The 13,909-nt window shown below is 36.5% G+C and overlaps 1 protein-coding gene across 4 annotated transcripts in view; it reads left to right on the forward strand.

Moving 5' to 3' along the window:
* Positions 1-13,909, forward strand: part of MYO1B (myosin IB) — a 210,525-nt gene that overhangs the window by 68,751 nt on the left and 127,865 nt on the right. For all 4 annotated transcript variants that reach the window (XM_072612699.1, XM_072612702.1, XM_072612703.1 and 1 more), the window contains exon 3: positions 2,311-2,426. In XM_072612699.1, coding sequence (XP_072468800.1) covers positions 2,311-2,426 — 116 coding nt within the window. The remainder of the gene's footprint in view (positions 1-2,310; positions 2,427-13,909) is intronic.

A 13,909-nucleotide genomic window follows, 5' to 3' on the forward strand; every position in this document is an offset into this window, starting at 1 on the left:
ATTAATATACCCCTTTCTTACCTTTTAAGGAAAAACTAGCCTCTATGGCATGGGGGTAGATGTTCCTCTTACTGCAGCTCTCTTGAATGTCTAGCTATTGAGAAATGTTAGGATAGGATAAACTGGGATAAAGAAATTAGATGGAATACTATAAAAATAGAAAATATGAAAATACAAAGGATTACGGAAGAAATTATATGGTGTGCAAAGTGAGGGTGGGAGGAGGTTAGAGTTGATGGCCTGTAATACTCTGATTTGTAAGTGAAGCAGACAGAAGAAAGTAGAATCAAAGTATTATATACACTCCACTACATAAAAAAATCAAAGAAATCTTAAAAGCACACAAACAAAAGTGAGGTTAGAAATAAAGATGTTTGGATAGAGTACTAGCTCTGGAGTCAGGAAGACCTGAGTTCAAATTTGATCTCAGACACTTGACATGAGCTGCGTAACCTTGGGCAAGTCACTTAACCCTGACTGCCTCACCAAAATGAAAAGAAATAAAGATGTTATTTTTATTCTTTTGTTAAACAGGATTTTCCTATTTTATCTGAATGTAAATAGTGGGAAATTTATGATTTTAAGATGTCAATCCTCATATTTTTATTATTTCTATTGAAATTGCTACTAAGTAAATGATAAAGTTACTGCAAAACAAAAAAACAGCAGTCTTCCCCTCCCTCTACCCCACCATTTACACCTAAAGAGAGTTCTTATTTTAGGAGAAGAGATTCTTGTAAAAATGTACGTGGGCTAAAAAACTTTTGGGTGGCCGTTTATATGTCTGACTTAAATATTTCTTGTGTCTTAGTCTCATGTGCTAAAATTACAGTCATGGCTAAATGCTATATGATCGTATATTTATGTGAATTAGGTCATTTTGCATGGAAGGATGATATAAGAAAAAATGAAACATTAAGTCTTCTAGCTTGAGAAGATTATCTGATTATGGCAGATTCTTACATTATTGGGGGAAAAAATCAACATAGCATTCCTAATTCCTGATTTTTCATTCTGAGAGACATGCTAATGCTTTATTAGAGGATCTGTTAATTAGTTAAACCATTCTGGAAAGCAATTTGGAGCTGTGCAAATAAAGTGCCTAAAATTGTCAGACTTTTGGACCGGAAGACTGTTACTAGGCATGCACTGGATGGAGAGCACTGACGAAAAGAAAGCCTTCATATGCGCTAATATTGTTAAGTAGCATTTGGGGTGGGGGGAGCAAAGAATTGGAAAGAAAGTGGATACCCCTGGATTGGGGGAATGGCTAAATAAAGTGTGGTATGTTAATATGGTATATTTGCCACTTAAAAAATAGTATGATAATATAGAGAAATGTGGAAAGTTTTAACCAATTTGATACAGAGTGAGGTAAGGAGAACCAAGAAAACAACATACACGTTATCCACAATGACGTAAATATAAAGGTCAATAACCACAAAAAAATTGAAACTGAATATTGCAAAATTGCAAAGAATAGACTTGATCCCCAGAAGATTGGGAGAAGACATCTGCCCCACCTCCTTTCCTGACATGGAGGGGTCTGTGGGTGTAGAACATTACATATTTTGTCAAAAAAAAATTAGATATACCAGTTGATCTTGGTAAATTTGTTTTTTTTTTTTCTTTTTATTTAGAAAAAAGTTTCAGTTTTAGGGCTGACTTTGAGATGGAGGGAGGGGTCAGCCTGTGCAAAGGCAACAAAGTGAACAGAGTGATTGATTATCAGTTCTTGGGGATTGCAAAGGGGAGAGTGGGAAGACCATAACTACATTATTAGCTCCTGCTGGGGGTGGAGCAGAAGGGACAATATTCCCTAACATGTTGGAGAAAACATGGTATCATCCTTGGCTTGTGTGGCATTTAGTGTGTTTTGGGATAATTGTTTTTATTAATTTATTTTATTTTTAACCTATGGAATAAAATATTTTCATAACATAGTACAATAAAAAAGATAATTTCACATGAGACTACAGATGTATCATGTACACATTGCTGTTCTTTTTAAATATATAATAAAGTTATCATGTAAGTTTCTTTTTTTCTTCCTTCCTCACTCTAGGTAGTTGTAGTTTTAAAGTTCTTTAAGAGAATAGATTTCTGCTTCTCTTTCGTCATCTAATGGAATAAACAAGACAGATCACTTGTTAGGAGACAAGCTTTTTTTTTTTTTTTAATAAGCTTTTCTGGAGAGGTATCCAAGTAATAGTTAAATGTTAGGAATAACGCTGTTTTGTAAGGATTTAAAAAATACTAATTTGATCTTTGTCTACATTGATGGATAGTTATTTTTCTTTCTCATTACAGACATACATTGGAAGTGTGGTTATATCAGTGAACCCATACCGATCGTTGCCCATTTATTCACCTGAGAAAGTGGAAGATTACAGGAATAGAAATTTTTATGAGCTGAGTCCTCATATGTAAGTATGATGTTAAAGTTTGAACTTAAAGATTCTCTGTCATTGAAGAGCTGGGTTCTTGACAGATGTGCCCAGCTGTTTTCCATGAGTCATAGGAAAGTATGTTTTTATCAATTGTGGTTTTCAAGATAAAAGATTGCAGAGTTCATTTGGTGACATTGCTTTATTTTTAAGGGAAAAGTCAAGCCATTTCATTTAGTGTCCTACTATTATTCCATTTGAGTTCTGAAATGTTTAGTTCCCCATGTACAAAAGTTTTCTGGTATTTTTCTATGACAGTAGTAGCAGATGTTGCTCTATCTCTATAAAAAGTCAAACTAGGATTTATTTGTTTATTTAAAAGAGCACACATAGTGTTTTCAAAGGCTAGTTGGCCTGAGAAAGGTCTCCAGGCATAGAGAGTTGTGCAGTGGAGGTTGAGAGAGAGGATTCAATGCTACCTTCAGTTTATACAGCGCATTTTTGAGAGAAATTCTTCAGTGCTGTAGAGACATTATTCAATTTTTGGCATATTTCTACTTCACAGAGAAGTCAAGGAATTTGCAAATGACACAGAGACCCAGGTGCACACTGCTTCTTTGTGATGCTGCGGTCACTTGTGTGGCTGTTAGTTCTTCTGTTTGTAAGACAGAAGAGAGTTATTTCTCAGAGTAAATAATTCTTGTATAAGGAATGCCACAGGATTGAGTTTATAACCCTAATAATAACTAACATTTATATAGCACTTAAAAGTTTACAAAGTGCTTTATGTTCATTAACTTATCTGAGCCTCAGAGCAGTCTTTTGTGGTAGGAACTCACAGGTATTATCCCCATGTGACAGATGAGGGTAAATGACTTCATCATGGTCACAGAACAAGTATTGAGAGGCATCGTTTGAACCAAGTCTTCCTGACTCCAATACTAGCAATCTATCCGTTACACTACCCTTCCTCTCTGTTTATCTGTATTCTCAAAATAAACTCTTCATAAATGTCTTAAAGAAATGCCCAAGCTCCTCCAAAGGGGGTTAAACCAGTGATGGTTTTGGTTTCATTTCTGATTAAATAATAATTCTGATTTAATTAAAATAACACTAATGTAGTGTTTCTGGATGCCATAAATCAGTGATGGGATCAGGAATTGGACCCCTACATTTTCTAATTTTGAGATTAGAAATAATAAAGATGAAAAATTTTTCAAAGAAAGAGCTCAAAGAATGATAATGATCTAAGTATTTTTGGTTTTTCTTTTGGCGAAGTGTTGATGTCCTCTTAGCTTTTTTTAGGATTGATTTTTCTGTATCTGTTCTCTTGTTTGCAAGGTGGTGACAAGGGGAAAAATTAAAAAAAAAATGGCCTAGATTTTTCCCAGGATACCCAAGGATTCCCTAGCTACTAATTTAGCGTGCTACTTGGTTTTTATCTAGAATTAATGTTTTGAACTCTTATCAGTCCCTTAAAGTGAGAAGTCTCTTGAAGATGAGAATTTCGTTGACTATGTGTGACGTATTATTTGACTGAAGAGGTAGCTAGAATTTTGGATTTTGAGGTGGGAAAATTTGGATTCAAATCCACCGTCAGATATTTACAGACTTTGTAATCTGAGAAAGTCCCTTAATCTCTGAACTTATTTCCTCATATATAAAATATGAATAATAACAAGTGAGATAATATTTATAAAATGTTTTATAATCCATAAAGTGCCATATTGAAGTTATTGTTATTTAGAATATTTACCAATCAGTCTGGGGCAGGGTTATAGGTTATGGAGGGCAGAGGTGTTTCTATCAATGGAGTTCACCCCCTTCCTTGAAAACCCAGATCACCTCTAGTTTTCATGACTCCTCTGTTGACATGGAATTGAAAACATCAATGGGCAGCTGTTTGGCAAATGTGATTATTGTAAAAAGAAAGAATTGGCCAGGGGCTTATGTTGAGGAATATTTTAAAGTTATCAGGCTGATGAACAGTGCATTTGTTTTCTGGAATTTAGGTGGTTGCCTGGCACTCATTAACAGCTGACTAAAAGGGCCTGGTAGAGTCATAGATGATGTCATAGCAAGAGGCAGATTTACTTTGTGAGCTTGAAGATTCTCTCATTTGGTTTTGATAGATATAAAAGTATTTCTTTTGGAGCAGATGGTCCATTTCCAAGTATTTATTTGCTTCCCTTGATATGTACCTAAATGACATTACTGTTCTGTATGAAACTAGACATTAAAAAAAAAAAAAAGAACCTACTTGTGAATAATTGTTTCAAACTCATTGAATTGTCCTCCAGGTGTGCTGGCAAGACTAGACAAAATTTCGTTTAACTTTATATTTGAAAAAATTTCTTTAGAATCATCAGTTTATTCAGTCCTCTATTGTGAAGTAAATCCATTGCTTTATGCTTGAATGTTTATGCTAATCAAGGCTAATCTTTAGAAAGAGATTCACTATACCTGTTCCATTCCCTGGTTCCTGATCTAGGACATGAGCTACCACATCTGACAGTTGTGTTGGGCTTCTAGGGTATGATGCAGGGGCAGCTAGGTGGTGCAGTGGATAGAGCCAGGCCTGGAGTCGGGGAGACTTAAGTTTAGATTTGACCTCAGATACTTACTAGCTATGTGACCTGAATAAGTCACTTAAACATCTTTTTGCCTCGGTTTTCTTTTCTATAAAATGGAGAAAATAAGTAATCCCTTTCTCCTAGAGTTGTTGTAAATATCAAATGAGATGATAATTGTAAAATGCTTAGCACAGTACCTGGCACGTGGTAAGCGCTATATAAATGTTAGCAGCTAGATGGTACAGTGGGTAGAGTGTCAGGCCTGGAGTCAGGAAGACCTGAATTCAAATCTGGCCTCAGACACTTACTCGCTGTGTGACCCTGGGCAAGTCACTTAACCCTGTTTGCCTCAGTTTCCTCATCTGTAAAATGATCTGGAGAAGGAAATTGCAAATCACTACAGTATCTTTGCCAAGAAAACCCCAAATGGAACCATGAAGAGTTGGACAGGACTTCACAACCACCATTATTAATGCTTCTCCTTTTCAGAGATACTTATGAAAATGCTTGTGTTCCTGGGTACCTTAACTCTTGCTTATCCACCATATTTCCACCTTTCTTACCTGTCTGGATTGTCACATTTCATTCTTCTGTCTTTTATCTTTATTTCATTCTGCATTCCAGTTTCCACGCTCACTTCATTCTTCTTTCTACTGAATAAATCAAGCTTTGAATGTAAGAACTCAAACTCTGGAACAGAGTTTTATCTCTCTCTGCCCTGAGAGTACCTACCCTTGGAATGCCCACATAGGACATATCACCAACATTTTAGTCTTGCCTACACAGTACCTCCCTTCCTCCATTACTGGGATAACTTTTCAGTCTTTGAGGATATTTGCGAGATGAATTTGCTTTCAATGTGTTGGTCCCACCTTCTGTCTTTACAGTATCTGAAAACAGAAGAGGTGAAATTAGCCACATTCACTTTAAAAAAGCCTCACTCTGTCTCTTTTACATAGGAGTCTTAGTTTTGTGAGACACAAGATTATACACACACACGTATACACATATATACACATACATATACACATGTATATGCATGTATGCCCACATGTCCATGTGTGTATAAATATATACATATATGTTTACACACATGTGGATATACATGCACACACATACACACATACATATACACATATATACACATACACACATATATTGGGGCGGGGAGACAAGGCAGTTGGGGTTAAGAGACTTACTCAGGGCCTGAGCTCATATTTGAACTCAGGTCCCCCCTCAGGGGCTCTTGCTGTATTCACTGCACCACCTAGCTGCCCCTACAAGATTAATTTCTAATTTTTTGGAAAACTCTCTAGACCATAAGGTCTACATGAGACATCCTAGGAAAAAACTTGGGCATTGACTTCAGTTTAAATCAAGACCATTCAGTTTAAATCAAGACCAGCTTAAAAACAGCACTGACCATGCTCTGAAAATTTGGCTAAGTATTACTTCAGCCCAGATCTCATTAGAATTGAATTGGAACTGTGATTCAGGCTTAGTCCATTGAATCATAGAAACATGGAACTTTATATGAAAGCTGTGTGCTTTTTGGAGGAAACCTAGAATCTGTCTTCTACTTGCAGATAAGCCTTTGCTTTTAGACTAAATTCCTTTTTAAGTCTTTAATTTTCAGATAGTGGAAATAATGCAAAAACTCAAAGGGGAAAAAAACCCCAACAACTGAAAATAAAAGAGTGGGATGGGGGAGGATCTTACTTGTGAAATGTTTTAAAATGTTATTCATGTGGCATTTGTTCAGAAAACTACTTTGTTTTAGTTTTACTTACCTGATAATTATAGGTATCTTTCTCTCCCTTGTCTGAACTCATAATTGCTGTATTTTTCAGTCATGTTTGACTCTTTGTGTGATCCCATTTGGGGTTTTCTTGGCATATATACTGAAGTGGTTTGCCATTTCCTCCTCCAGCTCATTTTACAGATGAGAAACTGAGGCAAACAAAGTTAAGTTTCTTGCCTAGAGTCATATGGGGAGTAAGTGTTTGAGGCTGAATTTGAAATCAGACTTCAGGCCCAGCACTCTATCCACTATGCTACCTAGCTGCCCCTAATTCATAACAGGTATTCAGTCAACACTTTATTGATTGTGAGATTTAGAAACTTTACGTAACTGACAAAAATTGTAGACAAGTCTTGATGTGGACTGTTGAATTGTATTTGATTTCCCAACACTCTTGAATCTGTACATCATCATTGACCTCTAATTACAACATCCACTGGCCTTTTGTCACTGTCCTCACTACTGTTAAGATTGTAAGGTCACATTTAGAGCTGGAAGATTAAAACCTTAAGGCAGAGGTTCTGAACCTGAGGCCCCTGAGCTTTTTTTTTTTTTTTTAGATATTTTTATAATTTTATCCTTTGTATAAAATAGTTTCTTTTGTAATCCTTCATGTTTTGTTTTAGGCACTTAAAAACATTATTTTGAGAAGGGGTTTATAAGTTTCACCAGCTTGCCAAAGGAGTCCATGATAGAAAAAAAAAACCCTTAGGAACTTGTATCTTTAACCCTCTAATTTTTTAGATGAGAAAACTGAGGCTGAGATGGATTAAGTGATTTACAGATAGTAATGAGGAAGGTTTTGAACACAGCTCCCCTGACTCTAAATATAGTTCTTTCCACTCTACTCCCCTTCTCATTTTACTCCTCAAAAGATAGCCCAAAAGAATTTGGTATGGCCTAAAAAAGTTAAACAGGTCTACCTAATGATCTGAGATTATCTATTACCTTTGAGTAGTAATATATTAGGGATGCTAGAACTATGTCTTACTCCCTTTTTATGGACATTTCCTATGCATTGTATTGTTTTAAGAAAATAATACCACCTTCAGAATAGATAAAATTACCCACTTTCTTTTAAGGCTGACTCTTATGGGCAGTGAATACAGACGCTGTTTGCTTGGAGACTTGGTTGACCTTTGACAAACCTGTGCAGTTCTGGAAAACCAAGACCTCAATAACTTCTTCCAGGTTTATGGTTAGCTCATATCAGGAAGGTTTCCTTGTAAAGGACAACTATTGCTGTTTCTTAAGATCATTTAAATATTCTTTCTCTGTTATTTAAGGAGAAAGGAATATTTTAATGGTTTTTAAAAGTAGTTGACTAGAAAATGAAACTGAATTAAGTTGTCCGTGTTGCAAAAGAATTCTAAACATCATCGTCCTTTTGGACTCTTGTTTTTCTGAGAGATGTTTTTTGCCTGGCTTGTAGAATTCATCCTCCCCTTTCTGTGTTCTAGAACCTGATACATCCTGGCCAGTTTCTACTGTTTCCTCATAGAGTCTCTCATAGTCTTTTTTGGGAAAGTAGAATCTAGAGCCCTGTCTTCTTTGTGAAATGACTTTTGCGTTCTGGAGTTTAGCTTGCCATTGCTTAGCTAACTGGCAGTCGGCCATATCTCTTAGTCTCCTTGGGGTCTGCAGGTATCTTTTTGTAAAAAGGAGAGAGTTGAATTAGATCAGGAATCCTTCACAATTTTTTGTCCCTTTCTCAGTCTGGTGAAGCCTATGGACTCTGTCTTAGAATAATGTTTTTAAGTGTATAAAGTAAGGTAGACTTACAAAGAAAACCAAAGATTAGTGAAAATAAAGATGTAATTTTTTTTCTCATTCAACTTTATGTAACACCTGAAGTCTCTAGGGGTCTGTGAATCCTTTCTTAATAACCCCTGAATTTGATGAATCTGTAAGTTCTTAAAGTTATGTAAGTTAACATTTTAAATATACATAATATGATGTTGGGTATTTTTTTGTTTTCTTTTTTGAACAGCTTATCATAGTACCAAATCAATAGTGCTGAATTTGGAGTCAGGAAGACCTAGGTTCATATCCTACCTTAGACACTTAAAGCTGTGTGAGCGTGGTCAAGTCAATCATTCCAAGCCTCAGTTTCCTAATCTGTAAAATGGAATAATAGGAACTATTTGACTCACCCTCTTTGGGTATTTATGTAGCTCTAGTCAGATAATATATGTAAAATATGCTGTAAATGTTAGAGAACTGTATGTGCCAGTTATTAGTTTTACCAGTTTAATAGGCAAATTTGTGCTGGAGATGCACAATTTATTTCTCAGGTTGGGAAGATTTTGTAATTGATAAGAGGACCAATTGGCACATATATCATATTGATTTTTTTAATAGGATAATGAGATCGTCAGTAGTGGAAACTGTCTTATGTAAAATCTCTTTCTAGTCTTGAAATCTTTATGTGGTCTGCAAATTCAAATGTATTCCTGAAAAGTTACCTTTAAAAAAAACTGCATTTGTCCAATGTGTGTATATTTTAAGTTCAAAGCTAAGATGAAGGGAGACGGGGACTGGAGAGTCATTGACAAAAGTATTAGAAGTTATTGATGGGCATTGACAATAGCCTGTTAACCTAAAGAAGAAATCAATTATATACAAGGGAATGTGGTTTGAGATCCTGGCCACGTGAGTGGTGATGAGTATTTCTGTCCATGATCTGCAGGTCAGACCAGTGCCCTGGGCATTACTCTACTTGAGGCTAAGACCTGACTGCTCCTTACTAGTAGCCTTATGTTGGAAGAAATCACTTCATCTCTTGGAAATCCAGTTTCCCCATCTGAAAAATAAAGCATAAAGTTGAGCTATAAAGTTCTTCACACCGTTCCCCAGGTGATCCCTGCCTCCGCTGCCAATCCAACCCACTATTCTGTGATTCTGTGAGGCTGTTATTCAGTCAGATCAGTCATGTCCAACTCTTCTTGGCAGAGATACTGGAGTGGTTTGCTATTTCCTTCTCCAGCTTATTTTACAGATGAGGAAACTGAGGCAGACAGGGTTAAGTGACTTGCCCAGGGCCATGCAGCTAGTAAGTGTCTGAGGCCTCATTTGATCTCGATCTTCCTTATTCCGGGTCCAGTGTTCTATTCATTATGCCACTATGAGGCTAGGTGATTAATGTGACCTAGAATATAAAGTGGCTACGTCATACGAATTGGCACTGTATATTTCTATGGAGATGGAACCAGTTAGTATATTTTATATATTTATAATTTTGAATAGTGCAGATTCAAATATATTTGCAAACACTTCTTTGAATTCATTAGTTGCACTAAATCAAGAAAGAAGCACTGCAGAGGTATGATGGCAAGTTATATTGGACAAGCAAATATGGGTAGAAATAATACCTTGTGATACAGGCATTACATTGTCAGTCTGTTTGGATTATTTGGAAATTGAAAGTCCTATTAAGGCCACCTCCTTGTCTAGTTAAAAGTTTGAATATTTGGGTTAAGGGCAGTGTTCCAAATCAGTTCAGTCCAGGAGGAGTGGGTTTTCAACTCCCTACAGGTGTGAATTTTCAAGTTTGCCCTAAAAATACATTTCTCTGTATATATAGAATAGTTTAAATTTATGCTAATGCATTTACAAATAGACATAGAAATGTGTTGATTTAACATTGAATGACAAAAACCAGGAACTGATGCTGGCAGTGTTGTGAGATCAGATAAACTGTAATGTTAGATACATTTTGTTTGAGTTGAATGAAGCGTCAGTTAAACAAAATCAGAAATTCGATATGGCTCGATGCATATGATCTTAGACAAGTGTGTGTATGTATATATCTCTCTATATTAAGGTGTTACTAGAATATGGAAAATGTTACTGAGGGGCAGAGTCACTGAAGATTTGAATTTTAAACTGAACCACTGATAACTTGTAACTATAATATGATAAATTTGAGGCAGAGATGATGTGTTGGAGAAGAGATAGGATCAAGAAGCCTCGAAACCTGTGTGCATCAGCTGGTGGCTCAGTGCATAGAGTGCTGGGCCTGAAGTCAGGAAGACTTCAGGGTTGTAAGGCACAAATGTGAGATGACATATGTAAAACAATATAATTATAATGTACCATATACATGTTAGTTGTTATTATTGTTCTGTCCATTAGAATCATAGTTGTAGAATTGGAAAATCCTTCAGAATGTAATCTCCCCATTTTGCATGTGAAGAAACTTAGGCCCAGGGATGTTAAGTACTTTGTTCACATAGCTGGAAAATGTCAGAGGTGGGATGGTTTTATCTCCCACAATACCTGGCACAAATCCAGGCAGGGGTAGGCACTCATTTAAATATTTTTTGAGCCTCCCAGCAGTTACTCTTTGCCGACTCCATGTTTCTTTGTACTTCGCACTCACTGGGAAGGATCAGAGTGAGATTTAAGTGCAAGTGAGCCCTGGCAAGGGATTTGTCTCCTTAAGGGAAAAGAGAAGTGAACACGGTCTTCAATGAGTACTCATTTCTCTAGAGTTATTATAATGTGGATTTGATTTTTTGACTTGGACACCACATGAAGTAACATATGCATGGTTTTCTGTTTAGAGAACCTCAGGTTACAACTTGGAATGAAATTTAACTCCCCTTAAAATATTTTCAAATACTTAACTTTTAATGACTATGATCACCTCTCCTTTTCATTTTATATTCTTATGTCTGGGGGATATTATAATGAAAAAATAAAAAATTTCTTCCATCTCAGATGTTTTTATTCTTTGTTATTTCTTTTACCACGCTGTTTGGCACATGTGCCTGCCTCAGTCTTAACTGTTGATTTATTGTGGAAAAGTGGCATGTCAGTGAAGATTCATAGCATCCCTTGTTCGTGAAGTAGTTTGCTTTGTAATTATTTGAAGATGCTCTGATGGTTCAACCTAAGATCCCATTTTTTGCTGGATTCCATCTCATTGATTTTCCTGGCACTAATATATCTGGCTGTAGTTCATAAAATCTTTGAGCATGTTTCAGAAATTAGATGTTGATCTATTCTGCATTGATTCATATGTTCACCTGTCAGGAATTGTGGCAGTGTGTTTTGATCATCCTGGAAACTTTAATCAGTGAATATTGACTCCTTTCTCCAGTGGGCGATGAGTATAGAAAACTCTAGGGCATGTGCTCTGGGGAGTAAATACTGTGACTAATGACAAGTGTAACTTCCTTCAAAGCTCTTATGTGATGACGCCTTTTCCTGATCTCTCTACTTGCTAGCCCCCTCCCTCTTCTACCTCAATAAATAATGTATTTACTTTTATTTAATAGGATGTCAGCTCCTTGAGGGATGGACTGGGCCATTTTTATTCTTCTATCAACATCTAGCACACAGACACATAATAAATTCTTGTTACTGATTGATAGTTCCCTCCCAAAAAAATTATGCATGCCTTCTGTTGTATCCCACATTACACAGGTGATACCTGATTGCATTTCATTAATTTGCAAATGTATAATGGCTCCTGTTTTTGTTTTAAGTGTCCTCTCTCTCTCTCTCTCTCTTTCTCTCTCTCTCTCTTTCTCTCTTTCTCTCCTTTTCTCTCTCTCTCTCTCCCTTTCTCTCTCTCTCTCCCTCCCTCCCTCCCTCCTTCCCTCCTTCTCTCTCTCTCTCTCTCTCTCTCATCCACCACTGTGATTTCATTTGTATGGAGAACTTATAGTGTGGAAAATACTTCACTGATTCAGATCAGAAAAACATCTACAGTATACAGCATTAAAAAGAGATGCTTTAAAACTGCACTAAGACTTTTGGGATACCTTCTATTTGAGCCTTGCATTGATTGACCCTGTGAATTAGACACTGAAAGTACCTAATCATTTTACAGATGAGGAAACTGAGATACGGAGAACTTAATGTATGCTTATCCAACTACTATGGGTCAAGGGCAGGAAGTGAACCCAATTCTTCCTGATTCTAAGGCTCACCATCTGTTATCCCATGTTATTCTCTTGATTGTTTCAAAGCTGTATTCAAGTACAACTCAGTTATACTTGGATGGATGAAAAAGTGAATGGATGGCTGCCTGTACTTTAAGTTTCATCCTCACATCTATCATATGGGTTTCTAACCTGCCTTTACCACCCAAAAGAAGACAATCTTTAGGAAGTATTAGGGAAACTTTAGCATCTAAGAAGAAACTTTAGCAACTAGCCATATAGCCTTTGCAGACCAGGGATCTGGGAAACCACAGAGGAGCCCCAAATGCCTCTGGTATCTTTCTCAATCTCCTCAATGCTTAGGACACATAGGGTGGACCCCAAGATGGTCCTGACCCAGTTGGATGATCTGGTTGCAGAATTATGGAACTGTCCTCTCTCTGCCATGTCACAGAAGAGTGAGATCCATCTCTCTGCTTTGGCTTTTCATTGATTGCAGGAAATTGTATTGGATGATCAAGACTTAATTAGGTCAATAGTTGGCATCTTTTCAGGCAGTGGTATAGTTAAGAGCTCTGGGCTGGAAAGCCAGATGACCTGGGTTTTACTCCCAGATTGCCACTAACAAACTGTGTTGACCTTGGGCAAAACATTGCTTTATACATCTCTACTATTATTTTCTGAAAATACACTCCTTTGTTGGGAGGACAAAAGAAAATAATGCTGTTAAGAGTTTCAAGATGCAGTTTGTTTCAGTTCCTATAGGTGAATATATGAATTAGTCCAGAATAGATTATCATCAGATTTTTACTTTGTAAGCCTCAGTGCTTAGCATAGTGTCTGGTGTATTGGAAGCGCTTAATAAAAATCCCAAGAGTTTTTATAAATTCTAAACACCTGATTAGGGGTGTGCTAGAAAATTGGCTGGCTTACTTGTCTTCCTTCATGCCCAGTCTGATCCTGTGTGCCCCTTGAGATAGACTTCATACCTTATAGACTAACAGAAGCACCATTCTGAGCTAAGAGAGTTTAAATGAATGGTACCGTAGTTCTTTTCGATGTTTATAGTTTCATACCATTTGAGAACTGATTTGGTTCAATATAAGGCTCCTTAAAGTAAATAAATGAAAATAAGGTAAGGCGCCTTGCTTGACTGTAACATTAAGTATTGCTAGTTATAATAGTACTGATGATATTAGCTAGCATTTATGTAGTGCTTAAAGGCTTGTAAAGTACCTTACATATTTTATCTCATCT

Source organism: Notamacropus eugenii, chromosome 5 (genome assembly GCF_028372415.1).
Source record: "Notamacropus eugenii isolate mMacEug1 chromosome 5, mMacEug1.pri_v2, whole genome shotgun sequence".
Taxonomy (NCBI): Eukaryota; Metazoa; Chordata; class Mammalia; order Diprotodontia; family Macropodidae; genus Notamacropus; species Notamacropus eugenii.